The sequence below is a fragment of the Echeneis naucrates genome, chromosome 17 (genome assembly GCF_900963305.1).
Source record: "Echeneis naucrates chromosome 17, fEcheNa1.1, whole genome shotgun sequence".
Taxonomy (NCBI): domain Eukaryota; kingdom Metazoa; phylum Chordata; class Actinopteri; order Carangiformes; family Echeneidae; genus Echeneis; species Echeneis naucrates.
This window is the reverse complement of record NC_042527.1, coordinates 21,635,323-21,662,170: the sequence shown is the minus strand read 5'-3', so window position 1 is coordinate 21,662,170 and position 26,848 is coordinate 21,635,323. Positions and strand designations below refer to the sequence as shown.

General features: G+C 47.0%; 2 protein-coding genes across 2 annotated transcripts; one reads left to right on the top strand and one right to left on the bottom strand.

Moving 5' to 3' along the window:
• Positions 1–2,282: 2,282 nt before the first annotated feature.
• On the bottom strand, positions 2,283–10,152 carry phb2a (prohibitin 2a). Its single transcript, XM_029525467.1, has 10 exons — positions 10,084–10,152; positions 9,272–9,401; positions 8,987–9,071; positions 8,644–8,723; positions 7,952–8,136; positions 6,611–6,740; positions 6,312–6,415; positions 5,039–5,116; positions 3,440–3,516; positions 2,283–3,287 (listed from the first exon to the last, which is right to left on the bottom strand). The coding sequence occupies exons 1-10, from the start codon at positions 10,102–10,104 to the stop codon at positions 3,269–3,271; spliced, it is 909 nt and encodes a 302-aa protein (XP_029381327.1). The 5' UTR covers positions 10,105–10,152; the 3' UTR covers positions 2,283–3,268.
• A 1,452-nt stretch (positions 10,153–11,604) lies between these two features.
• On the top strand, positions 11,605–19,753 carry LOC115058095 (protein FAM49B-like). The gene is made up of 11 exons (XM_029525404.1): positions 11,605–11,731; positions 13,698–13,771; positions 14,132–14,253; positions 15,802–15,907; positions 16,230–16,366; positions 16,447–16,524; positions 16,599–16,715; positions 17,315–17,394; positions 17,481–17,607; positions 17,930–18,000; positions 18,080–19,753. The coding sequence occupies exons 2-11, from the start codon at positions 13,699–13,701 to the stop codon at positions 18,147–18,149; spliced, it is 981 nt and encodes a 326-aa protein (XP_029381264.1). The 5' UTR covers positions 11,605–11,731; position 13,698; the 3' UTR covers positions 18,150–19,753.
• The last annotated feature ends 7,095 nt before the right edge of the window (positions 19,754–26,848 follow it).

Genomic DNA, 26,848 nt, shown 5'->3' with positions numbered 1-26,848 from the left:
TTATGAAACACGAGTCTGTTCTTACCAACATATTATTACTATTATTGTTAATGTTGTTATCATCAGACAGAAATCATGGACACCAGGTAATCAGTCAGTGGTCATAATGTTAGGCTGATCAGTTCCTGTGAGGGGCAGCAGGGGATTCTGGGAAACTGACTCTCCTTTACGCTCAGAAAACACACAGCTCATCAATAGACAGAAAAAGTGCCTGTCACAAAAACACAACTGAAGACCTGCAGCATCGCTTCACTTTCTCCTTTTGATCATTTTGCATCTTTGTGAAAAGCTGATGTGTGAATTTGTGTTAGTAGCTAAATTTTAAAAGCGACACACCAAACAGAAGACATCCATCGATTAGCTTCTGAAATAGACATCAACTTTTCCAAGTCCAAAACATTCAGAGTCCAGGAGAGCTCTGGACCTGAAGGCCTCAGTCCGGTTTGACCTCCGACTGCTGGGTGATCTTCGAGCTGTGATACGTCCAGCCCGACGTTTGCTGCCGTCTCTGCAGGGGACCTGGACAGGTGACAGGTGTGTGTCTGTGCTCTGAGACACACAACAAAAGAAAAGAGGCGAAAATGTGTGCGTTTGCTTCACCCACAGCCAGAGCTGAACCCCAGCAGCTCTGCTCAAGAAGAAGAGGACGGCCTGCAGCTGCCATCTTGAGTCATTTCACAGACGTTCCAGCATCACATGGAAGCCGAGTGTGACCGCCATAGAGCCGATGAGCAAGGCAGCGGTCAGCTGGTGTGGGTCTGACCCTCCTTCACATGGAGCGCCCTCTGCTGGACTCGGCCAATCAGAGCTCATTCAGAGGACACTGCAGATTTGCAGCCCCTCCCACCCCAGCACTGGCAGCGGATCTCCATGGCGACAAGCCCAGATTGTCGGTCACCACAGTGTGAGGTCAGTGTTTCCATGGTGATGGAACAGATGAACGGTAATCTGTCCTTGTTTTTGCACCGTGGAAACAGGACGGGAGGGGGCGGAGTCGTGAGCATGTGTTAGCATGTGTGTGATCTCACTGAGTAAAGCTGCAGCCCCCCCCCATGCACTGCAGATCAAAAGGCTGAGCTGAAACAAACACACAAACCAACCAACCAAAGAACAACAACAACCGGAAGGACACCAAAGGACAGACAGCTGCAACCAGGGGACATGTTTTAATGTGGGGGGGGGGCAGATGGAGATGCTGTTCCTTTAGTCCTCCACTAGATGCTCATAAAGAGTCAATTCCTGCTGATCGGGTGATTGATGAGGGCAGGGACACGGAGGGGGGGGGGGCTTCACCCCCCCCCCATGAATCCTGGTGAACGCGGCAGCAGAGCCCCTCCCCCTTCCTCTCTGCTCCTGTGATGTCACGTGTGTGTGTGTGTGTGTGTGTGTGTGTGGGGGGGGGGGGGGTCGGGCCCCCACCGTGCTGAGGAGCTGCAGGTTTCCTGTGAGGAGAAAACGTGCAGCGGCTGCACATCAACACCAGCTGCACATTCATCATCTTTTTTTGCCCCCCCTCCTGGCATCTTTCAAACAGAGCCGAGGCTCCTGATTGGTGGGCTGGAGGGCTCAGTGTGAGGTGTGAGGGGGCGGGCAGCAGCAGCCAATCCCTTTTTCTTTTTTAAAACCCACCATAAACCCCCACCCTCTGAGAGTTAAATCTGCCCCCCCTCCCCTTTCTCATGGAGAAGAGCAGCAGCAAGGCTTTGTGCTGCTCACACAATGGACTCCCCCCCCCGCAGATCTGCGGTTGCAGTGCAGCAGCCTGAACTGCAGCTTCTACGCTCACAGCTATAAATAACTCGGCAGCCATCTTCTCTTGTTTTCTGTGTTGTTGTTCTAAGCCTGATGAGAAGAGGAAGTGGGGGAGGGACACGACTGCTGAGATCAGCTGAAGGCCTCAGATCTGTTGAAACCAATAAAACGAACAGTGGTTAGTGAGCACACACTGACCCGTCAGCAGTTCAGCTGCATTGTGGGTGTTGTAGGCTGCAGTGAGTGTGGGGGACTCAGCCCAGTTGTAGGTCCTTGCATCAGGATTAAGTTCTACAGCTATTTAATCCAGCCTTTATGAGCTTTGAGTGTTAGACTGACCAGGAACCAGAACCAGAACGGTCTGGACTCAGACCACAGAGACCTGATCCAGGAAGTGAGTTTGAGACGGTGAAAGAAAATATAATTTAAAGAACATCTGTGTTAGAATTTAGTCTAATGTGTCATATAGAGGTAAAAAAAATAGAATTAACAAAAAAAAAAAAAAAAAAAGAAAAAAGAAAAAAAAGAACTTAACTCAAGATTTTTATTCACCATAAATTCAGTTAGTGCTGACTGACGCGTTCACGTCTACGCCTTAAACACCAAAATACAGATCCAAAAATGCATTTCCAGGAAGAAACTCAAGCTATATAAACTAAACAGCCAGGCTAGCCCCCCCCTGCTGGAAGGAGCCTCAGGATATCATCACTGTTTCCAGGGGACGTTAAAAAGTGACAAATCTGTTGAGATGACGGCTTGTTCAGTGAACACGGATGTGCAATAACATGTTATAGTAACAGAGTAATAACATAAGGCATGTTACTGTGGAACCTCATGACATCACAACATGTAATAAACATGTTACGCACTGTGACATGTATTATAACATTTAACAACATGTTTGATAGCACGTTACACAACAATGTATGTGATGACCCATTTTACCAAACAACAACACAACACATTATTATAACATGATAATACCGTGGTGTGTTATAACGGGTAATCATGAGCATTGGAACGTGTTAAAATAATGTTATAGTACATCTGTGTGTGTGTAGACTCTCTGGGCTGCCATAGAAATTACAACTTTAAGTGGAATCTTTCTTCTTGAGTACAACTTTTTATTGTGAGTCACATGATCATGACGTCGAGCTGAGAGGAAGTGACGGTGTCCAGATCAGCTGATTTTTTTTGATAAAGACATGTTTGCCCTCGACATGTTGGTCCTCTCATCTTTAAATATCCCATGCTCCTTCTGAGGAAGAGGATGAACTGGAAACCCTAACCTAACCCCTTTACCACCACAGGAACCTTGCAAAAGAAAACAACCCAGCAGCTGGATGATAATGGATAACCTTCAGGCTGCTGTCACATGTAGTGGCCTGTGGAGGAACTGGTTCTTAGGTAAACCTGGATCAGACTGAAAACCTGGCTGATGTGCTGCGAGGAGCAGAAGGAGTTTCTGTCTGTGGGAGGTGAAGGAATGATGGCGAACGGACGAGGAGGCATTCTTCTACTTCGTCATCAACAAACTGGAAGAAACAGAAACACTGTTAATCTGATGAGTTTAGATTAGCATCAACACTGCACAGCTAGCTAGCAGGAGAGCAGACCAGAGACCGAATATTTCATCCCTGCTCAGTGGCCTTCAGTACTTCCTGGATTCAGAGCGTCCATGACTCACTTGAAATTGTCTTTGTCCTGCAGGTTGAGCACCAGGCTGTCAGCGTTGAGGTACACCTTGTTTTGAGACTGCGCCATCTGCAGGTGAAACACATGAAGGTGGAGAGTTCAGGGTTGCTGCCGAGCACAATGAGAACATTGTCAGAATGTTGACACTGAGCTGATTCAGTGGGAGCTGCTGAGGTCCGTTCACCATCCACACAGGAAACACACACACCATCACAACAATGGCGACGCCTGGCCTGGACCGCACGATGTGATCCACCGATACAGAGCTGAGATCATTTAATCATTGCATGAACATGAGCTGTCATTTATTCTTCTATGAATAATAAATCAGGCCATTCAGACTGAACTCTGGACTGAATGCAGAGGATTAACATGCTGGTTTATTTTGAGGTCAGTGATTAGCAAGTGATAGCATAACCGTTAGCCCTGACTAAGTCTGAAGGTCAGTTTGGCTCTGAGGGAAACACATTAGCCTCCATTAACCTCTTGGCATTTAAGGAAGGTTCTATAGCTACATTTTAAAGGTCCATATTTTGAAATGTTAATCCATCAGAAGATATATTTGTAGTTTTAAGAACCAAAAACCTTCTCAGCAGTTTTATATCTCCCTCTCAGACTTCTCTCTGTACTGAACAACAGGTTTCTGAGAGTAAAAAAAAAAAAAAAAGAGAGAACAGATTTCAGGAGAACACTAAGAGAAACCAAAACCTGTGAAGTTGGTTGGTTGGTCCAAGTGGGTGTGGCTGAGCGAGGCAACGGTTTAGTGATGTAAAGTTCCAGAAGTTCTGACGGCCTCAACCTGATTACGGATCAGAGACCAGGTATGGACCTTTACTGTTTCCCTTTAGACCGTTTAAAGTTTAAACTTTGGGCATAAGGCTGAAAATAGTTTTAACCTTAATGCGATTCTTTTGGTTGAAAACGTCTAAACCTTGAACTGACTCATTAATGGTTCCTGTCAAATTCATGGTCATTTGATGCCACCTGGTGGACATCTCCACCCTCTGCAGTCCATCCAGGACAATGGAGTGTCGGGACATCCTAAACACTGAAGACGGGAGGGGGGAGCAAAAATAAAGATACTGTAAGCAGCATCCACCATCAACTGCTGCGTTGCTATGCCGTTGCTGGGAGACCTGTCAAAGCTGTAACATGTATCAAAGCAATCAAATCACACATTATGAAAAAGTTTCTGACGAGGCAATCTGAACTGATTTGATTGGCTGAGCAGAAAGCTGCAACCAGAATGCTCAGACAGCTCATCTGCAGACATCCCAACCCTCTGCAAGAGCGCAGAGTGGCTGTGTGCGCGTGTAATTGATCATGTGCGCATATGAGAGAGCTAGCGTGCGTATGTCTATGTGTGACTGACAGGAAAAATGTGTAATTTATCTGACCTGTTAAAGTAAAATGGATCAGAGTCAGATCTGGACCGGACCAACTCGAGTCCACAAGGAGGACGAACACATCCTGTTTAACAGTTGTGTACTCTGATGTGATCATGTTTTTTCTGACTGGTCACACTAAAGTCTGCTCAGAATTTCCTACCTGGATCCTTAGAAAAATGAAAGCCTCAGGTTCAAGTTTTTACCGTCTTGGCGATGTTCTGCGCTGCCCGGATTTTCCTGAGTTTCAGGTAGCCTGGGTTCTTCGTCACAGCCTCGCCCAGCTGCAGACAGACACATTAAAACTGTTAGTGTGTTCTCAGGAGGCTACAGTTACACACCCAGAGAAAACCAAGTGTGCAGCCTGAGGCTGATCGGCAGCGAGCCGAGCTACTCTGAAACTGCAGATCATGTCTGGGCTGTGACAACATCAATCATTGGGAGGGTCAAAGCCGCGGGCGTGTCGCTGTTCTGCTTTCATGCTGTCACGCACGTTTACTGGCAGAGAAAGTCATTACTGCATATTTGGATGAAGTGTTTGTTTAAGAGCCTGTTATTTCGCTCCACGGTAAGTTCACCACAGGATTTTATCTGAGCTGCAGATCAGGAGGCTGTTCCCAGGACGTCATTAATTAATGGCGATCAGTCTGCTGTAAATCTGTTTAACACGGTGAAGCTGTTGGAAGAACATGGGAGCAAAAAAATTCAGCTAGTCACTCCGTAACTACAGCTTTCACTCATTAGACATACTTACTGTCACTGTGGGAGGAGGCCAAGAGACAGTGAAACCTGATCAGGTCTGCCACAGACGGAGACAAATAACATTTCACACCTATAAATCATTTAGAGTTGCTCGATAATCAGCATGTAGAGCAGATCTTTAGCGACACTGTTAGAAGAGACAAGAGTCCAGGATGGAGAATTGACCTCTCAGAGACTCTGAAACACTGCAGGATGTTTTATTTTGAAAACTCTAGCATTGGGTTTCTCTACTACCAGGAGGCGACTCCACTGGTTTAGAAAATGAATCAGTAAGTGTTTTTACTTGTTTTTATCTGCTGTAAAGTGTTTTGATTGTGTTGGGATGTTTTTTAAGTTTTATGTGTTTTTCATTTTGTCCTGAGCTGTGACAAAAGAGGAATTTAATTTATCTATCTAAAATGTCCCTCCTCCTTCACAGTAAACATATTCTTGATGAGTTTATGGTCTCAGTCTCTAGTTCAACACAACATGTTCATTTTTTAAATGATGCTCTATTTAGAGGTAAACAGCCCACGAAGGAGGGAAGGGGTTAAGGGGCGGGGCTACTGAGACGACTGACAGACTGTACCACTTGATAAGGATAGAGGATAGAGTACAGAACATTAAGCTGTGGAGCATCATGAATGAGGAAGCAGCTGGAGGAGCTCAGCTGTAGACAGCAGGACAGTTAACAGGACTGTGTGTGTGAGTGTGTCAACATGGATGGAGGAAACTCACCATCTTGGCAGCCTGAGCTTCTCCCTCGGCCTGGATGATCTTCTGTCTCTGGTCCTGTTTGGCCTTTTCCACGTAGAACTGAGCTCGCTGCGCCTCCTGCTGAGCTGAAGAGGAACCAACACACACCGGGGTCACATTATAGCTGAGCCTCCCAATGAATCAAAACCAATCACAGAACAATAACTTAGCTGTGGGAGCAAGTAAATGATGATTGATTTTATGACTATTACTTTGAACTCTGCAGACTCAGGGTAAACAGCTGATGGCATTTAGACACCGGGGCTCCTGATTGGACGTACCGACTTGTTTGGCCTCCACAGCTGCTGTGTACTCGCGACTGAAGCTGAGCTCTGTGATGGCCACGTCATCCAGGATGATGTTGAAGTCTTTGGCCCGTTCGAACAGCTCACGGCGGATCAGCAGGGACACCTAGAGGTGGGGGGCATGTAGATCAGCCCTGCTTCTTCAGATTCAGCCCTCTAGGGCAGCGGTCCCCAACCTTTTTTGTGCCACGGACCGGTTTAATGTCAGACAATATTTCCACAGACCAGCCTTTAAGGTGTGGCGTATAAATGCAAAAAAATAAAATGATACGATCGGCATAAAAACTGTGCTATTTTCTAAATGTCATAATAAACGTGAATCCACTGTGCACTTGTACGGAACTTTATTAGCAGCGTCATCGTAACATCCTCTCTGCCCCCTGACCCCGAACCTAAATGCAGCTTTCTTTTTCATGGAAGTCACAGGCTCTTCTTCTGTCTCCTCACTGGGCCTTTTCCCCTTCACAAAGAAACTATCCTTTTTCTAATCATTTCGCTAGCTTGTGGGTTTAATTTTAGCGGTAACGTATCACATGACCGAGACAAGCTCAAGAGTGAGTCACAGACGGATGTAACAGAGAAAATCCGGTCATTTTTCAAAATAAAACATAGCTCAGATTCAGATAATAAATAAAACATAAGTAATGTATGTTATTTATTCTTTCTGTGCGGCCCGGTTCAAAAGACCCACGGACCGGTACTGGTCCGCGGCCCGGGGGTTGGGGACCGCTGCTCTAGGGGACTGACTGATGATCAGAGCAGCATGAGCAGCCATCTCTGCAGGAGGATGATGACCTGCAGACTCAGGACTGAAAAGCCCCTGTGCTGCCTGCCTAATTCAAAGTGTCCTTCAGAAAATTAAGGGAATCAAGTTCTGATTCTCTCCCAAACACTTGATTTGTGAAAATTGTTTCCCAAACAACAAACTAACCAAAGATGTTTCACCTACAATTTGCAAATTGTCACATTAGAGAATGCAGAACTTTATTAATTAAATAAACGTTTTCTGATTGATTTTCTGTCAAACATTCACAGCAAACCCTTTGCTGTCTCTAGTTTACTTTCATGTCTTTTCTTACAGCCAAAGGTAAACAGGTAAAACAATGTATAAGTGAGAAGTTACTAGTTATTATTGTCCATATTCTGTATGTTATTCAATTTAATTTCAGACCAGTGTTTCATTTCACACATGAAGTCATCTATTGTCAGTGTTTCACAAATCAAAGTGAACTCATAATAAATGCTGTCACCAGCCATGTTACTATACTTACAGATAATGTGCGAGTACCTGACCTCTGTGCATGTGTGTGTGTGTACCTGTGCCCTCTGTGTGATGAGCTGTGAGGCGTTGAACTTGGCGACCACACTCTTCAGCACCTCATTGACGATGGAGGGCAGGACACGCTCGTCGTAGTCCTGTCCCAGCTGCTGGTAGAGGGTGGGAAGATTGGAGGCCAGCGGCCGCGACAGAACCCGCAGAGAGATGTTCACCATCTGAAGGTCTGAGAGGAGAGAGGGGTGAAGCTAACTCTGCATTGAAATCCTCATCTTCGTGAAAATGTCTGTCACAGAACCAGGATCTTTGTCTGGGGGATCTCATGGTTGAAACACAAACTAAGTGATGAACAATTTAGATCAGTCTGATTATTGTTTTACAAGAACATATTGAACAGAGTCTGTATTGAGTGACTTGATATAATTGGCTGAATTTGTGCGGATTCTGAACGGTGATTTTTTTTTAATGACACTTTGTACGTACAGAAAAGCTTAATCCAGTTCAGAAAGGGTAGAACTGCAGTTGGAGATAGACAACTGTGTTACAGCTGAGCCGGGCCAAACTGGACTTTAAAGTAGCTTTATTTAGAAGGAAGAACAGAATTCTGAGCTGTTCCAGAGGCAGCAGATATTCTAACATATGTGAACCATCCACTCAATTCAAGTTTACAGTGTCCAACTACATGTTTCCAGTAGCTTTCCTGAGCTTTTTAAGAGTGAACTGAATGTCTCACCTTTGCTTCCAGTAAGCGAGGAGATCTTTCTCGGTCTGGCTCGGATGTCGTAGATGATGGGATACTGAAACCAGGGTATCCTGAGTGAGGACGACCACACACAGTTACAGAGCAGGACGCTGTTTCAACAGTTCACTGTTGTCCATGAAAACTCTCCCCTCAAATATGAACATCTGATTACTGAACCAAAACTGGTCCCAGAAATCTCGGGCCCGTCCAGATTCTGTGTGTGGAAATTATAATCTGCAGCTAATAATCACAATTACATCATACATCTGCAACTGATAGTGTTGCTGTGGTCACTGTGTGTGTGCGTGTCTTTTGGGGGTGGGGGGTTGCCCACCTAAAGTGGAGTCCCTCAGTGAGCACTGTGTCCATCTGCATCCCTCCAATCCTGTTGAAGATGATCGCTCTTTGTCCTCCTTCAACTGTAGACAGCACAATATCCGTCATTTCAGTGCTGACAAGAACATTGTAACTACACACAGCCAAAACACTTCCTGTCATTACTGTGTCAGAATAAACGCACAACTTTTAGTCACAGTATGATGAGCTGACACACGAGCAGACAGGATGTGATATCATGGACGGGCAGCCAATGAGACAGTCTGGATGGAGAGTACAGTACCTGTGTATGTGGCTTCCTTCACTCCGTAGGCCAGAGCTCCGGCACCAATCAGCAGTTTGACACCGAGTCCTGCACCTCGAGGCCCCGATGACATCCTGCCGGCAATCTGCCGCAGCTGCTGCAGAAAGTTCTGAAACACAAACAGACCATCAACAAATGAGTGAAGCAGCACAACACAACACAACACAAAGTGTGCTGACAAATCTACACAGTTCTGCTCCAAACTGACCCTCTGAGGTTAAACTGCTGTGCTCAGACCTGACACTGACTGACCTTCACACAGGGCCACAGTGAGGGGCCACAGTGAAGGGCCACAGTGAGGGGCCTCAGTGAGGGGCCTCAGTGAGGGACCACAGTGAGGGGCCTCAGTGAGGGACCACAGTGAGGGGCCTCAGTGAGGGACCACAGTGAGGGGCCTCAGTGAGGGGTCACAGTGAAGGACCACAGTGAGGGACCACAGTTACACACACACACTAACTAACCAAGCAATCAATCAATCAAAGAGTCACACACCAGCTAAACACAGATACACACTCGAACTGCACACAGACACACTAACCAAAGAGACACACACCAGCTACAGCACTGACACTCAAGTTTAGCTTAGCCTAGCCTAGCTGAGCTGAGCTAGCTTATTTAGCTAGGAGCTGATGCAGCGGGCTCACGTGCATCATACGTTATTTTAAAAATACGAAGTGTCACGAGCATCCGTTCAAAGAGCGGGAAACAACAGACGGATTCCCGGGAGTCTGAGAAAGAACCGGAACCGACACGGAGTGTAGAGGCGGCGTGTGGAGGATAAACGGACTTACACCGGGCTCCTTGTTCGCCATGTTCGTCCTCTCCGCCTGTTAGAGGAGCGGCTGAGGAAAAGGGCCAAGGTCACGGGTGATGACGCACTTCCGTCTGCGCGCGGGGTGATGTGGGAAATGTAGGATTCGCTGCCGTCGTACTGGTCGGCGGAGAGAAGTGGGAGTTTGTTGTTTGGTATGTTAAAATAAAAAGACCAACAGGTGAGCTCAAATCGGCAGTTTATAAAAAGTCAGTGTCGAATTTTAATCACATGACTTTCAAATCAAAGTTCTGATTGATTGACGTCAAACTGAAAATCTGTCAAGATAACTAAATATGATGAATGCGATTCAATTATTGTTTAATTAAAAACAATGATAACATCATATCAGATTGTATTATGACAGTTACGGTCAGATAATGGACAAACAGTAAGTAATATGTAATATGATTATTATTGGAATATAACAACTTCATTAAGATGTTGGCTGCTGGCTGGCTGATTTACTGACTGATTACTGACTGATTACTGACTGATTTACTGACTGATTACTGACTGATTTACTGACTGATTACTGACTGATTTACTGACTGATTACTGACTGGATGCTGGCTGATTTACTGACTGATTACTGACTGATTTACTGACTGATTACTGACTGGATGCTGGTTGATTTAATAACTGATTACTGACTGATTTACTGACTGATTAATAACTGATTACTGACTGATTTAATGACTGATTTACTGACTGATTACTGACTGGATGCTGGCAGATTTACTGACTGATTTACTGACTGATTACTGACTGATTACTGACTGATTTACTGACTGATTACTGACTGATTACTGACTGATTTACTGACTGGTTACTGACTGATTTACTGACTGATTACTGACTGATTACTGACTGATTTACTGACTGATTACTGACTGATTACTGACTGATTTACTGACTGATTACTGACTGATTTACTGACTGATTACTGACTGGATGCTGGTTGATTTAATGACTGATTTACTGACTGGATGCTGGCTGATTTACTGACTGATTTACTGACTGACTACTGACTGATTACTGACTGATTTACTGACTGATTACTGACTGATTTACTGACTGATTACTGACTGGATGCTGGTTGATTTAATGACTGATTTACTGACTGATTACTGACTGATTTACTGACTGATTACTGACTGATTTACTGACTGATTACTGACTGGATGCTGGCTGATTTACTGACTGATTACTGACTGATTTACTGACTGGTTACTGACTGATTTACTGACTGATTACTGACTGATTACTGACTGATTTACTGACTGATTACTGACTGATTTACTGACTGATTACTGACTGGATGCTGGGGTGGAAGCTGCAGGTTTTGGGGTATCTCCTCCATCCTTCCGCTCCCGGAGCTGCAGCTGCAGCTGCCTCTGTCGGCCGCCTGCGCAGTTGCAGTCGCTGTGTTCGCAGCTCGTTGATTGGCTGCTGCTCAGTTCCTCCTGAGGAAATCACTCCTTTTATAGTTAACGGAGCGCCGAGCGGCCGTTTTCCGGGTTCACACTCACCCAGCATGTAGAGGAGGCGGACCGCCGGGAGACACCTGGACCACCGAGCCCGGACACACGGATCGATCCGCAGATATCGATCAGCTATCAGTCAAGGTGAGGAGCCGGGGGGGGGGGGGCGCAGGCTGTGCCGCAGGTATGGGAGGGGTCAGGAGGGGGACCAGGTCTGCTCTGGGTGGATCCTGGGCTCGGATCAGACGTGTCAGGTCCTGCAGACCGCCGCTGCTGCAGCAAGGAGAAAAGTCCAGCCTGACTTCGATGTTCAGGGTTCGTCTGCAGACCGGACCAGGTCGATGAGACATCAGCATGGCTCACTGACGACACAACCGTGTGTGTGTGTGTGTGTGTGTGCGCTGCATGGAGGAAGCAGGTAACCTCCATTACAGCAGCTGAGAGGCCTGTCAGGTCTGAGCAGCTGAGGAAGTTACCAACCAACAAAAAGAAACTTTATCCCAAACAAACCGAAGGAGAAGCTACGGAGCACAGTCTGAGATCAGTTGTTGAGCAGTGTTGTGTTGTTGTGTGTTGTCTGCTGAACCATCATGTCTCAGACTTCAGGCACGCTCAGTGTGAATGTGTGAGGATACAGGAAGCTGCTGAACCTCATGTATCCGGGACAGTTTAGCTTTTAGCCTCATTCACAGCAGCAACATTAAAGATGTTCAGGTGGGCTGGACCTGGGGGCGTGGTTAACGTGGAGTCTGCTTTGACGTGACATCACAAAGGTCTTAACCTTAGTCCATTGTCTGTTGAGGAACTTTTTTTTGCTGAAGCTAACCAGTGACCATAATTGTAGTAACCACGGTGATGAAGGGAGCGTCACCACGCTTGGTACCATCTGCAAATTTATGACTGTAACCATGACAACCGAGCTCCAGTACACCTGCCCCTACAGGGAGGCCGTTTCAGGAGGGACCGCTGCTGCTAACGGCCTCGCCATAAAGCACACGGGATTCAAGTGCTGATGGCGCGTTAACATGGCCGACTCTTCCACCAGGGCGCCAAAAAAGCCTAATCCATAATCAGTGTGATAACAATGAATTGTTTGCATCAACAGAGAACCTGAACGAATGTTTGAGTTTCCCACTGACTCTTAAACATTTCAGGAAATCTCGTCCCTTTGGGATGCTGTCAGGAGGAGGACACGTTCAAGTTTTATTTCCTGTAATGCACCTTTATTTACCACCATAGAAGAGGAAACTAAAGACACTCAGAAAAAACTTAAAAAGATGAAATTAGATGGAATCAAAAGAAGTGTTTTTTCTGTATTTGTGTTTGTAAACGATGAAGATCTTTCCTCACCTTAACTGACCTTTAGTCTGAGGCAGGTCAATCGTTGTTTGTGGTCACAGAGTGTACGTCTGTGTTTTGTGGTGTTTTTCTGTTTCTCCCTGCTGAAACTCAGACACTCAGTTTATGGGAAATAAAGACATCGTCTTCTCTTATTTTTGAACCCAAACGCTTTTGTGTGTTGTTTTTTTTTGTGCTGCTGTTGTGCGAACAGATTACCTGACCTAAGCTCAGTCTGCTTTACTTCCTCTGTTTTAAATTTAGCCCAAACTTTCAGAGACTTCATCACTTCCTCTTCTCATGTTTTGTGATGAGAAGACTCTGCTTCAAGTTCAGTTTGCAACGCCACCGCAGAGCGCCAACCGTCTGTCTGTGTTAGTGTGTTTTCGCCCCACTCAGGCGGGTTGATGTCAGCGCCAACCGTCTGTCTGTTAGTGTGTTTTCGCCCCACTCAGGCGGGTTGATGTCAGCGCCAACCCTCAGTGATGTAATCAGTCTGAGAGCTGTCTGTATGACAACAGAACAACAACTGCTCGACAGCACTACAAAACAGACCCCCCTCCCTCTGCCTTTAAAGCTTCAGGCTTTAGAAACACAAGCTGTTTAGTCACCGAGCTAATGAATGAGGGAGGAGGAACATTTTCCCATGGACTTCAACAACATGCAATACCAGTGGAGTCGCCCTGACAGCTCAGTAGATAGGATGAAGCTTTAGGACTGCCGCCGGGGTTCAGACCACATGGACCTATAACTGTTTGTTGTGTGTCGACAGGATGGGGAACCTGATTAAAGTGCTAACCAGAGACATTGACAACAATGGTGGAAACTTCTTCCTGGACTTTGAGAGTAAGATTCACACACACACACACACACACACACACACACATTTTGATTTTACTGGGGTCCTGGAGGAACTCCTCAGAGACCTCTGCAGGTCCCTAAACCCGTCAGTCACAGTGTGAGTTCAGAAAACACGAACAGCTCTGATCTGCAGAAATAAAGTTTGATGATTCAAATCAAACATATTTAGCCTTCATTAAAAAATGACTTCCTGTTAATTTTGCACATTCTGGTCCAACAGCAGCAAGTTCTTCTTCCTCAGTGCAGAAATAACATGCAAATTAATTCCCCTTCTGTTAACCAGCATGCACGTCTTCCTGGACTGCAGAGCCTGTTTGACCTTTGACCTTTTGCATGTCCTTCCAGACGCTCAGCCCTCACAGTCAGAGACGGAGATTTGGGAGAAGGTGAACCAGGTGCTGACGGAGGCTCAGGTCATCCTGGACGACCTGCAGGCCTACAGAGGTGCAGGAGAGGAGATCCGACAGGTAACGTTGATCAGGTCCTGGTCCTGGTCCTGGCTACGCAGCACAATCTGAACACAGCTGAATACACAGCTGTGGTCTCAGTCTGTGGTCTCAGTCTGTGGTCTCAGTCTGTGGTCTCAGTGTCTGGTCTCAGTGTCTGGTCTCAGTCTGTGGTCTCAGACTGTGGTCTCAGACTGTGGTCTCAGTCTGTGGTCTCAGTGTCTGGTCTCAGTCTGTGGTCTCAGTCTGTGGTCTCAGTCTGTGGTCTCAGTGTCTGGTCTCAGTCTGTGGTCTCAGTCTGTGGTCTCAGACTGTGGTCTCAGTCTGTGGTCTCAGTGTCTGGTCTCAGTCTGTGGTCTCAGTCTGTGGACTCAGTCTGTGGTCTCAGTGTCTGGTCTCAGTCTGTGGTCTCAGTGTCTGGTCTCAGTCTGTGGTCTCAGACTGTGGTCTCAGTCTGTGGTCTCAGTCTGTGGTCTCAGTGTCTGGTCTCAGTCTGTGGTCTCAGACTGTGGTCTCAGTCTGTGGTCTCAGTCTGTGGTCTCAGTCTGTGGTCTCAGTGTCTGGTCTCAGTCTGTGGTCTCAGTCTGTGGTCTCAGTCTGTGGTCTCAGTCTGTGGTTTCAGTCTGTGGTTTCAGTCTGTGGTCTCAGTCTCTGGTCTCTGTCTCCGGTCTCAGTCTCTGGTCTCTGTCTCCGGTCTCAGTCTCCAGTCTCAGTCTCCGGTCTCAGTCTGTGGTCTCTGTCTCCGGTCTCAGTGTCTGGTCTCAGTCTCCGGTCTCAGTCTCCGGTCTCAGTCTCCGGTCTCTGTCTCCGGTCTCTGTCTCCGGTCTCAGTCTGTGGTCTCAGTCTGTGGTCTCAGTCTGTGGTCTCAGTCTGTGGTCTCAGTCTGTGGTCTCAGTGTCTGGTCTCAGTCTCCAGTCTCAGTCTCCGGTCTCAGTCTGTGGTTTCAGTCTGTGGTTTCAGTCTGTGGTTTCAGTCTGTGGTCTCAGTCTCCGGTCTCAGTCTCCAGTCTCAGTCTCCGGTCTCAGTCTGTGGTCTCTGTCTCCGGTCTCAGTGTCTGGTCTCAGTCTCCGGTCTCAGTCTCCGGTCTCTGTCTCCGGTCTCTGTCTCCGGTCTCTGTCTCCAGTCTCAGTCTCCAGTCTCAGTCTCCGGTCTCAGTCTCTGGTCTCAGTCTCTGGTCTCAGTCTCCGGTCTCTGTCTCCGGTCTCTGTCTCCAGTCTCAGTCTCTGGTCTCAGTCTCCGGTCTCAGTCTCCGGTCTCAGTCTGTGGTCTCAGTCTCCGGTCTCTGTCTCCAGTCTCAGTCTCCAGTCTCAGTCTCTGGTCTCAGTCTCTGGTCTCAGTCTCTGGTCTCTGTCTCCGGTCTCTGTCTGTGGTCTCAGTCTCCGGTCTCAGTCTCCGGTCTCAGTCTCCGGTCTCAGTCTCCGGTCTCAGTCTCCGGTCTCAGTCTCCGGTCTCAGTCTCTGGTCTCAGTCTGTGGTCTCAGTCTCCAGTCTCAGTCTGTGGTCTCAGTGTCTGGTCTCAGTCTCTGGTCTCTGTCTCTGGTCTCAGTCTCGTGTTTGTGTGTGTGTTCAGGCCATCCAGAGTCCTGGTGTGGAGGGGGTCCAGGAGAAGGCCTGGTCAGCTGTGGTTCCTCTGGTGGCAAAGCTCAAAACCTTCTATGAGTTCTCCCAGAAGCTCGGTAAGAGTGTGATGTGTATCAGAAGTTCTGGTCCAGAGTCACCATCATACTTTCATCTGGTCTGCTCAGAGGAAGGACGTGCTTCCTGTTTGTCAGACTGTCATCAACATCCACAGTGATTGGCTGTGATTGGTGTGTTTGTGTGTGTGTGTGTGTTCACTGTGTTATCCTGAGCAGCCAAACTAGATTCACTGACTTCCTGTTGTTGGTGAAGTGAATGTACTCACCTGTGGAGCGGTGCGGTGGTTTCCTCAGTGTTCTCTGTGTGTGGGCTGGGTCCAGAGACTTGGTGCTGTAGATGTGAGTCTGTCTGTCCCCCCAGAGTCCAGTCTGCACTGTCTCCTGGACGTCCTCACCAGCTCGGGGTCGTCTCCCACTCAGCATCTGGAGCAGAAACAGGCTTTGGCTCGTCAGTTCGCCCACATCCTGCACTTCACACTGCGCTTCGATGAGCTGAAGGTACAGCCTGAAGCTCCTCCTCCTCCTCCTCCTCCTCCTCCTCCTCCTCCTCCTCATGCTCTGTGTTGTGTCTCCTCCAGATGACCAACCCTGCGATCCAGAATGATTTCAGTTATTACCGACGGACCATCAGCCGCATGCGGATCAACAATCTGTCTGTAAGACACCGAGACAGAAAGATGATGAATCAGTGCGAAGGATAAATGGACAATAAACCTTATTTGTCCTTCAGGCTGATATGGGGAATGACGTCAACAACGAGCTGGCCAATCGGATGTCTCTGTTTTATGCCAGCGCCACGCCGATGCTGAAGACGCTGAGCGACGCCACTTCTAAGTTTGTCACAGACGTGAGTCATCAGATTTTTAGGAATGATCCATTCATTCTTTTATCCATCAATAATTCACTGATTAATAAAAGTTATTCTGTGGATTCAAAGCACTTTAACATGAAACTATTTTTTACATTCATGTAGATTTTAATTATGTTACTAATTTCCTTTTTTACAGAATGCATTTCTGTACCATCTAAAGTTAGCATGTTAACTGAACATGTCAAATATTTTTCAAAATAATAAAATTACAAAGATAATTTGTTTTAGAGGGATTAAATTGAGTTTTAATAGCTCTGCCCACTTGCAGTACTCTTATGGCCCACCAGAGGATGCTGGGCCACAGGTTGAGAACCGCTGCCCTCCATTTATACCATTTTTATTGGTTTAGATTAGATTTGTTTGCATACATTAAATTAGACATGAACTTTATTCTCTTAAAGATTATTTCTGTTAAATTTATGAGGACGTTGGTCTGTAGTTAAGACAGATTTAAGCTGTGACAGAGTTTCTGTTCTTCTTATTTAACTACTCCTCGACTTTTACTTGTAATTATTAAGTATTTTTGTCAGTTTTAGTCCATCAGCAAGGTTCTTGTTCTTATTGTTGTGCTGCAGAATCAAGACGTTCCGGTCGAAAACACGACAGACTGTCTGAGTACGATGGCCAGTGTTTGTAAAGTGATGCTGGAAACACCGTGAGTCCATCTTCCTTCATCTTCAGCATCATCATCATCATCACAGCTGGTGTGAGCTGACACTCTGTGTGTGTGTGTGTCTGTAGGGAGTATCGCAGTCGTTTTGCCAGTGAGGAGACGGTGTTGTTCTGTCTCCGGGTGATGGTGGGCGTCATCATCCTGTACGACCACGTTCACCCGTCTGGAGCCTTCGTGAAGACGTCCAACATAGACGTATGTTAACGAGGCACACACACACACACACACACACACTCTGTTCCCTGTTGATCCAGATCAGACTGGTGGTTGCCCTGATTGTAGCTGCAGTTCTGGCTGTGGCCCAGCAGGTGGAGCAGCTTGTCCACAGGCTGCTGGTTTTACAGTGTAAAGTAATCCGATCACAGAAAGGTCCAGCTTCAGGTACCAGGATCCTGCTCAGACTGGGTCCGGTCCGCCTCTCCTCCATTGGACCCAGCTGTCTTTTGGTCTCTCGATTCTGGACTGAGTCTGCTTTAGTTTCATTTTTAAACAAAGTCTCTGTTTTGGTCCTCGTCAGATGAAAGGCTGCATCCGAGTCCTGAAGGAGCAGCCGCCCAGCAGTGTGGAGGGATTGCTCAACGCTCTCAGGTCTGTAAACCCTGCACACACGCCGTCACAAATACCCCTGAAGAGGTGTAAAGATATTAATCCCCCCTCCATCCTGCAGGTACACCACCAAACATCTGAATGACGAGACTACCTCCAAGCAAATCAAAAACATGCTGCAGCCAAATTAAGTCCACGCTTTTTTTTGTACAGTTTCGGTCCAGATTTTCAAAGAGCTACTGAACAAACCTTTAGCTAACATTTCTGTCTTAAACCTCATTTGTTGTTTTTGATTCTCTTTTTAAAATGTTTTTATTGTTTATGAAAAAATCCAAGAAAAGGACTGTAAGGATCGGTTTAGTGCTGAAGTTGCATTCACATCACATCAGATTTGAAGCAGCTACAATATATTTAGAGGGAAACCTGTTTCTGACCAGGACTGACAGTCTTCCTTCTTCAGCTGATAACGAGAACAAGGCGCAGAAATGGACAAAAGAGGAGACACTTAGATCAACCAGTAGAATTACAGACAATACCTGACGATGATAAAAACAAATCTCTGGGTTTTCAGGAGTGACGTCGTCGCTTCATCTCCTCGTCAGTCCAAAGAGATGGACATAATCTGTGTCCCAGTACAGGGACCTTCAGAGGAGCGTTTATGATTATTCCTGTCATCAGCAGCCGAGGCGTCGTAGATGAGCTTGGGTCAGCAGAAGGAGACAGTTTAGGTGCAGGGTCGACTCTGGACGTCTCAGGTCCTGCTGCAGGTGAGAAATAATCCCCAGCAGCAGCTCTTTGATTTGAAAGAAAGCCTGTAGACGGTTTGTGGGTCAGCTCATCTGACCTGTTCTGAATGCAGCTTCGGCAGCTCTGATTGGTCAGACTGTCGTGGCGTGGCTCTCTGCTTGACAGTCTGACTGGAACCTTTTCCACCAGAAGAAGGGCGTCCTGATCTGCTGAGGGCTGAGGGCTGCAGTTCCTACCTCAGAACCCGGCACTCTAATCTGATCCACCAGGTGGTACCGACCAGACCGAGCCGGACCTGACGATTTAAGGGAAACCAAACAATCCAACCCGACAAGGCAACAAGAATCAAAAAGTGATAAAATTGGAATTTCAAAATAAAAGCCACAGCCTGAACATGGTACTTTTTCTGAATCCTAAATGCGACCTTGCAGCCCGGCCAACGCCTCCTTTGTTCGGTCATTTCTGGATTCTTCTGGTGGAAAAAGCAGATTAAAAGCTGTTCGTGTCACTAACATCATGACTGTAAATCAAAAATATTCTCATTTCAGATTATTTTAAATTGTGTTGGAGGTTCCACAGTTAAAACTTAACGGAGCTGGTCCACCTAGAAACTGAACACGGCATGCACACTGTGGAACTCCCAGTAAATGATTCTGTTCTCTTTGGACTGAAGAGGAGAACCAAATCTGTGTAGTCTGATTAGCACTCCTTCCTCTGAATCAGCCAAAACACGGTCAGCAGGAAACATGAGCATTTGTCTTCTGTTGTCGTTTTGGGGTTTGAATGTGTACAAACAGTGATGGCACTGTAATAAAGTGCGAACAGGAGAAGCGGTACTGTAACAGGAGGAACCTCAGACTGATGTGGACTTGAGTTTCTCCATGTCTGAACTGATGTGATCAGTGGGACTGTGCTGACTGGAAACTTTTACAAGCTTTTTATTTTTGCCTCGTACATCAATGCTGCGCTGCGAGGATCGTGTGGCATTAATCGTTTTTAATGATGTTCATATTACCCAAATAAAGATTTTACATTTTTAAGAAAAGTCTGCATCTGTTTCATGATTCCTTTCTGCCAAACGAAGAGAAGACTTCAGTACAGTCTGACTGATGGCCAGTAGAAGACTAAAACGTGAGCTGCAGCTGAAATCTCTTTGATATTATTAGCAAACTAAAACATCCCATAATAACAGCGGTTATGTCACTGAGGTCATTCTCACCCGGAGGGCAAAGCACTTCCTGAATCGTCCTCCATCAGCGTCACCGCTGACAGGTGCAGCCAGTGACGCTGATTACCTGGTTACCATGGATACCGCTGAATGGGCGGGGTCTGTCAGGTGAACATTTAGTCCTGTTGGTGTTGAAGCAGGAAAATGGTCCAGCCTGAAGATGAGACACTTTGAGAAGAAGCACACTGATGTGGAGACGAGTCAGATGTTCCACAGCTGACCTTCAGACCTCACAGGCTCCAGAGGAGAAGTGAAACACAACTCACTTCCTCCTCCGGATCCCCACAGACCCGTTTTAGACCTGAACCGGTTCTGCTTTTAGGGTCTCCATCACCTCCATCTGCGGCTGCTTCAGGTGCTGGACGCTGAAAAAACAAAAACACAACCAAATATGTGACACTGCTGCAGCAGACGACAACAGTGTGTGTAACCTGAGCGGTGTGAGTGTTAGAAGAGTGGACTGCTGGGAAACTTCCGGAGGCGATGGAGGAGACCTCGGGCAGACCCAGAGCTCACTGGAGGGACCCATCTGGCCTGGGAAAGTCCTGCTGGACTTCCTGCTGGACTTCCTGCTGCCACAGAGAGCTGAAGATGCTGAATGGAGTCAGAACATTTTCTTCCAGATGTTTATGTCAAATACTTTGTCAGTATAAATGTGGAAGACATCATTTTCTAAATTATGGACTCAATAAGAACAATTGGAGTCACTTTGTGAATGACTCAGCAGCTTCCCGCTTCGGGAGCTCATAGGAGTAAATTTGGCTTCAGATCCAGATCAGTTTCCACCTGAAAGAAGAAGCTGTGATTAATCACTGTCTGTGTTTCTGTCCCTTTGAGCGTGTTGTCTGGTTGTTGTGTGGTTGATCTGCGGTTGTTGTGCGGTTGTGGAACAACTGATGTCACCGTCGGGTCTGTTGGCATTTTTAAATCTTTCTGAAGACTCATCGTTGAACTTCTGCTTCTCATTCTGCAGTTTCATTCACAACACGACTTCCACTTAACAGCTTTTTGTTTTGTCTGAATGCACCAAGAACTTGGTGGATCCTTCAGGCTCTGATCTTATCAGAGTTTACAGTAAACGCAAAGTATTTAAGGACACACACACACAGTCCAAACAGGTCTGTTTGGATAATTCACACACATCACTGGATGTTCAATATAACTTTAATTAAACCTTTTTTTTTTTAAGTCTTTATCTCAAGCTAACGCTAACCTGAACTTAACCTACCATCATCTAACTTAAACTAAGCCTTCAACGTAATTGAAGTTTATTTGTATAGAATCTATAAAACAAGATGAAACAGGAGGATCAGATCTCCAGTGAAGTGTGACGTGGGCCCAAAGTCCAGATAGACCCTGACCCGATCCAGCAGAACCTCAGACTGAAGTTAAACAGGTTGTTAAAACCTCGCCTGAATCCTCAAACAGGAAAAAGTGCTCATTTCCAAACTCGTCTGGGTCCTCACAAAGATAGGAAAACACACCGCCACACACACACTTTCTCCCTTTCTCTCTCACACAGACTCACAAACACACACATTCTTTGGAAACGAGTAATTTGTGGGAACAGCTGACGGGAAGCAGCACATTCCATGTGTGTGTGTGTGTGTGTGTGTGTGTGTGTGTGTTATGCGATAACCTTATTTCTGTCTCACATGAATTGTGATAACATTCTTCCTAACTGGATTCACCGCTCAGATTGTGGATCATGACGACAACAGGAACCAAATACTCACAACTGAGACCAACAAAACCACATCAAAGATACTAGAAGACCAGAAACCAGAGGAGCAGAAGAGCAGAAGGTCTGAAGGTCTGAAGGTCTGAAGGTCTAAAGGTCTGAAGGTCTAAAGGTCTAAAGGTCTGAGGACCTGAGGACCTGAGGACCTGAAACCCGGGTCCTGTGTGGTTTCACTGTGACACACAGCAGCACAGAGCCCTGGAGGTGACTGTTCTGTGTATCAGAGCATGTGATGATTCAGGTCCAGGTTTTGTGATCTGAGTCAGCGGACTGCAGCAGCTCTTTGAGGGAAATCAGATCTAACATTAACCGAACAGATGTGACACAAACATGGAGGATGTTCAAACTGAACACTTTTAAATAGTGTTAATAATATACAGCGATTTCATTTGGACAACAGACAAAGGCGTGTTTGATTCTCTGTGACTCAGGAAGCCACCACAGAGGTCCTCTAGGTTTTTCCAGCCTCCACCATCTGTTTGTCTTCTGAGTCATCTCCATGAATAAATATCTGACTCAGGATCAGCTTTTATTTATTTATGTTCATTTAGAGTCACATTCTGTGTTTGATCCCACTCAGTTCAAACAACAAACACACACACACACACCTGTTGGTCCTGACAGCTGATGGACAGGTCCTGGTGGGAGTGGGCGGGGCCTGCAGGTTTTCTACCTCTAAACTCTGTTTGGATTAACCAGCAGAAACCAGACAGAGGTGTTGGGATTAGAACCGACAACCAGCTGCCAACAAGGAGCCATCTGGGGGCCAACAAGGAGCCATCTGGGGCCCCGCTGTGATCTGTAAATCTTATTTCAGGTATTTCTAATATGGACCACGTGGAGGTCTCCCTGCAGGCCGTCTGGACCTCTGACATCTTCAGAACGTGAGGATGTGACTCTGTTTCCTGCCGTCAGGATCATGTTCCTCTGTGAGTCGTCACTGTGGAATTCTGGGATGGATGTGAGTCCTCACACACTGCGACTGTCAGAGAGGACTCCTGTCTGCAGGGGGCAGCAGCTGACGCTCCAGGAAGTCAAGCTGCAGCTGCCCACCTTATCATGAATGAACACAATCTTATCTTAAGATGATTAGATATCCACGCTGCTATAAACTGTGTGTGTGTGTGTGTGTTGTAGGCATTCAGGTGTGTCTAATCGGAGATCAGAGAGAAGAAGCTGGAGGCGGGACTCGGTGAAGGAAGTAAACTTTACTGACAAAGCTCCTTTCAGCCGGCTTCTTCGTGCAAACATTAAACAAACCGAGCAGTAAAAGACCTGTTGTGTGAGGCCGATCACACGACAGGGCCAAGTGCAGGCCCCCCCGCTCCAGACATCAGGACGTCCTGTCCCTGAACAGAGCTCATCAGGGAAATATCAAATATGTACAAGTACAACATGAATATTTTGTGTATTAAGTGTGTTATTATGCCTAAAACTACACCAGAGGGCAGCTTGACTTTGGATTAAAAGAATATCTATAACTAACTTATCTGCATCTTCCATCATGAAATGTAACTGACTTAAATAAAAACTGTACGGTGGCCTGCAGGGACAAACAGCCAGGAACATTTTCCCCAACTGTTGAGATAAAGTCAAACTGACAGACTCCAACCAGGTCAGATATTAATAACCTGTCACATTTCCTTCACCTGTGCAGTTAAAAATAAAGTCTGTTTTATCGTCGCACTGATAATAAAAACACTCACAGGTGGGTCAGCTCTCCGCCGACTTCCTGTCATCTGCTGCAACTTTTATTTATTTCTTCTGCTTATGAAATCTGATTTTTGGGTTGTTTCTTAAATACCAATAAACAGAGAATGTTTCAGAAAAGCACCAAAGATCAAGTGCAATTTATTTTCTGCTCATTTGTGTATAAAGTATCGGGGATCTGTTAGTAAAGGTCCACCTGGCTCCTTTTTCATGCTTTCAGTTGTGTCTCATTGTCTTCGGTGGAGGTTCTTCAGAACAAGTGTGAACGAGCTGGACAAAAGTGTTTGGACAGGAGGCAGTAGAAGATGAGACCAGATGAGAAAATGAAACAAAAGAGATCTTTACAACTAAATAGTTTACATGTGAATGCAACATCAGGTCCAGAGCTGACAGCGGTTCTGGTTCTAGTTCTGGTTCAGGTTCTTTCAAAAAGTGTCAGAATGTGATTGTCCACATACTTTTGGCCATGTAATGTACTTTAAAACAAACTGAATACTCACACACACACACACACTCACACACACACACACACACAGCTGCCCATATAAGGAGTTCACACCCCAGCCCCCAGCACAGAGAAACAGGAAGCTGCTCCTCTGTTTGGCTCATATCGCCGCTCGGCATCGTGGGTAAACAGAGAACATGAGGAGAGGTGTGAAGTTCAACAGGCGGCAGCTGTTTGATTAGATCACACCACACAACTGACACACTGCACCGACAACAGCACGGCAACAACTCCAGTGCAACAACACTGTGACCCCCTCCCTCGGCCTTCAGGCTGTTCAGTCACTGAGCTAAGAAATCAGGATGGAGGCAGAGACATTTTCCCATAGACTTCAATACAATCTGATGGTCAGGACAGAGAATAAAGGTTTAAGGATCCGCAGGGTGGACTTCAGTTTACACACAGGTCCAGGTCCAGGTCTAGGCCAGTGGACCAGTCTGTCAGAAGGCCAGGACCAGGACTGGGGCCAGGGCTAGGACTAAGACCAGAACCAAGACCAGGACCGGGCCAGGGCTAGGACTAAGACCAGAACCAAGACCAGGACTGGGGCCAGGGCCAGGGCTAGGACTAGGACTAAGACCAGGACCAGGACCGGGGCCAGGGCCAGGGCCAGGGCTAGGACTAAGACCAGAACCAAGACCAGGACCGGGGCCAGGGCCAGGGCTAGGACTAGGACTAAGACCAGGACCAGGACCGGGGCCAGGGCCAGGGCCAGGGCCAGGGCCAGGGCTAGGACTAAGACCAGGACCAAGACCAGGACTGGGGCCAGGGCCAGGGCTAGGACCAGGACTAAGATCGGGACCAGGACCAGGACAAGGACCGGGGCCAGGGCTAGGACTAAGACCAGAACCAAGACCAGGACTGGGGCCAGGGCCAGGGCTAGGACTAGGACTAAGACCAGGACAAGGACCGGGGCCAGGGCCAGGGCTAGGACTAAGACCAAAACCAGGACTAGGACCAGGACTAAGATCGGGACCAGGACCAGGACAAGGACCGGGGCCAGGGCTAGGACTAAGACCAGAACCAAGACCAGGACTGGGGCCAGGGCCAGGGCTAGGACTAGGACTAAGACCAGGACCAGGACCGGGGCCAGGGCCAGGGCCAGGGCTAGGACTAAGACCAAAACCAGGACTAGGACCAGGACTAAGATCGGGACCAGGACCAGGACAAGGACCGGGGCAGGGCCAGGGCTAGGACTAAGACCAGAACCAGGACCAGGACCGGGGCAGGGCCAGGGCTAGGACTAAGACCAGGACCAGGACCAGGACCAGGACCAGGACCAGGAGGAGCTCAGACAGCGGAGCAGCAACATGGCCGATGTGTCTTTGGAGCAGAAGGTCTCACCTGAGCTGTAAACTTCAGAAACCACAGACGATGAAGCTTCTCAGAAAAACGTGGCGGTGTGTTTGAAGCTCAGGAAACGCTTCAGTATTTTTAGGTTACCGTCTTCCTGACACGTTCTCACAAGCTGCAGTTTGATGCACTGACAAGAAAAGACTTTCACTCTGAGAGAAGCACAGAGAGGAAGGAACCAGGTGGAGATGATGATGGTGATTCAGGTCTCCTCAGTGGCCCCAATTGGTGAAAGCAGGTGGAAACACCTGGAGACCACAAACCTCCAATCAGATTAAAGTGGCTCATCCTGAAGGGAACTTCATCTGACTGCTCTGAACTTTAAAGTGGTTTATTCTTAAAGGTCCAGATGGTCTGAAGGTCCAGACGGTCTGAAGGTTCAGATGGTCTGAAGGTCTGAAGGTTCATATGGTCTAAATGTCCAGACAGTCTGAAGGTTCAGATAGTCTGAAGGTTCAGATGGTCTGAAGGTTCAGATAGTCTGAAGGTTCAGATGGTCTGAAGGTTCAGATAGTCTGAAGGTCCAGACGGTCTGAAGGTCCAGACGGTCTGAAGGTTCAGATGGTCTGAAGGTCTGAAGGTTCATATGGTCTAAATGTCCAGACGGTCTGAAGGTTCAGACAGTCTGAAGGTTTAGAGGTTCAGATGGTCTGAAGGTTCAGACGGTCTGAAGGTCTGAAGGTTCGGATGGTCTGAAGGTTCAGATAGTCTGAAGGTTCAGATGGTCTGAAGGTCTGAAGGTTCAGATAGTCTAAAGGTCCAGACGGTCTGAAGGTTCAGATGGTCTGAAGGTTCAGACGGTCTGAAGGTTTAGAGGTTCAGATGGTCTGAAGGTTCAGACGGTCTGAAGGTCTGAAGGTTCGGATGGTCTGAAGGTTCAGATAGTCTGAAGGTCCAGATGGTCTGAAGGTTCAGACGGTCTGAAGGTCTGAAGGTTCAGATGGTCTGAACGTCTGGACGTTAAAGGTCTCTACAGCCTAAAGGTTACTCAACCTTAAAACCAGCTGTCAGAACTTGTGAAACTCCGTGATGTCACAGCACCAGTCCCCTGGTTCTTTCCTCCTTCATGAGGTGTGAGAACTTTCTGGTGACATTTGAAGATGATTTGAATTTCTGGTGTGAAGAAGACAGCAGGTGGAGAGAAGCCCCACCTCCAGTTTCTGAGTTCCCGTCACGGTGGAGCGGCTCTGAAATGAGGATGTGATCATCAATTACAAACTCACCAGTGAAACTTCATTTGTGTCCATTTTGGAGGAGGCGTGTCTTCCTGCTCTGATTGATGGGAAAAGTGCTGATTGAGCTGATTTGTGGTTCAGTTGTTTTGGTGACGGAGGAGGTGAAGGGGAGACCCCGCCGACTTCGTTTCACTCACAGATGCTGATTTCTGTCCCGTGTAAACTTTCCACATTTAACAGCACGTGTTTCCAATTTGTTTCCTTCTGATTGCCGTGTTGAGGGGAAACTCCCCCGATCCGCCCCCACAGCTGCCCCAGATGAACTCTTTGAGCTCTAACTAAAGAATCTTTTATAGTAATAATAATCACATTAATGTTGTGAAAGCCTTCCTGTTTGAAATCTGCTGTTTTCTGTCAAGATGCTTCAAATG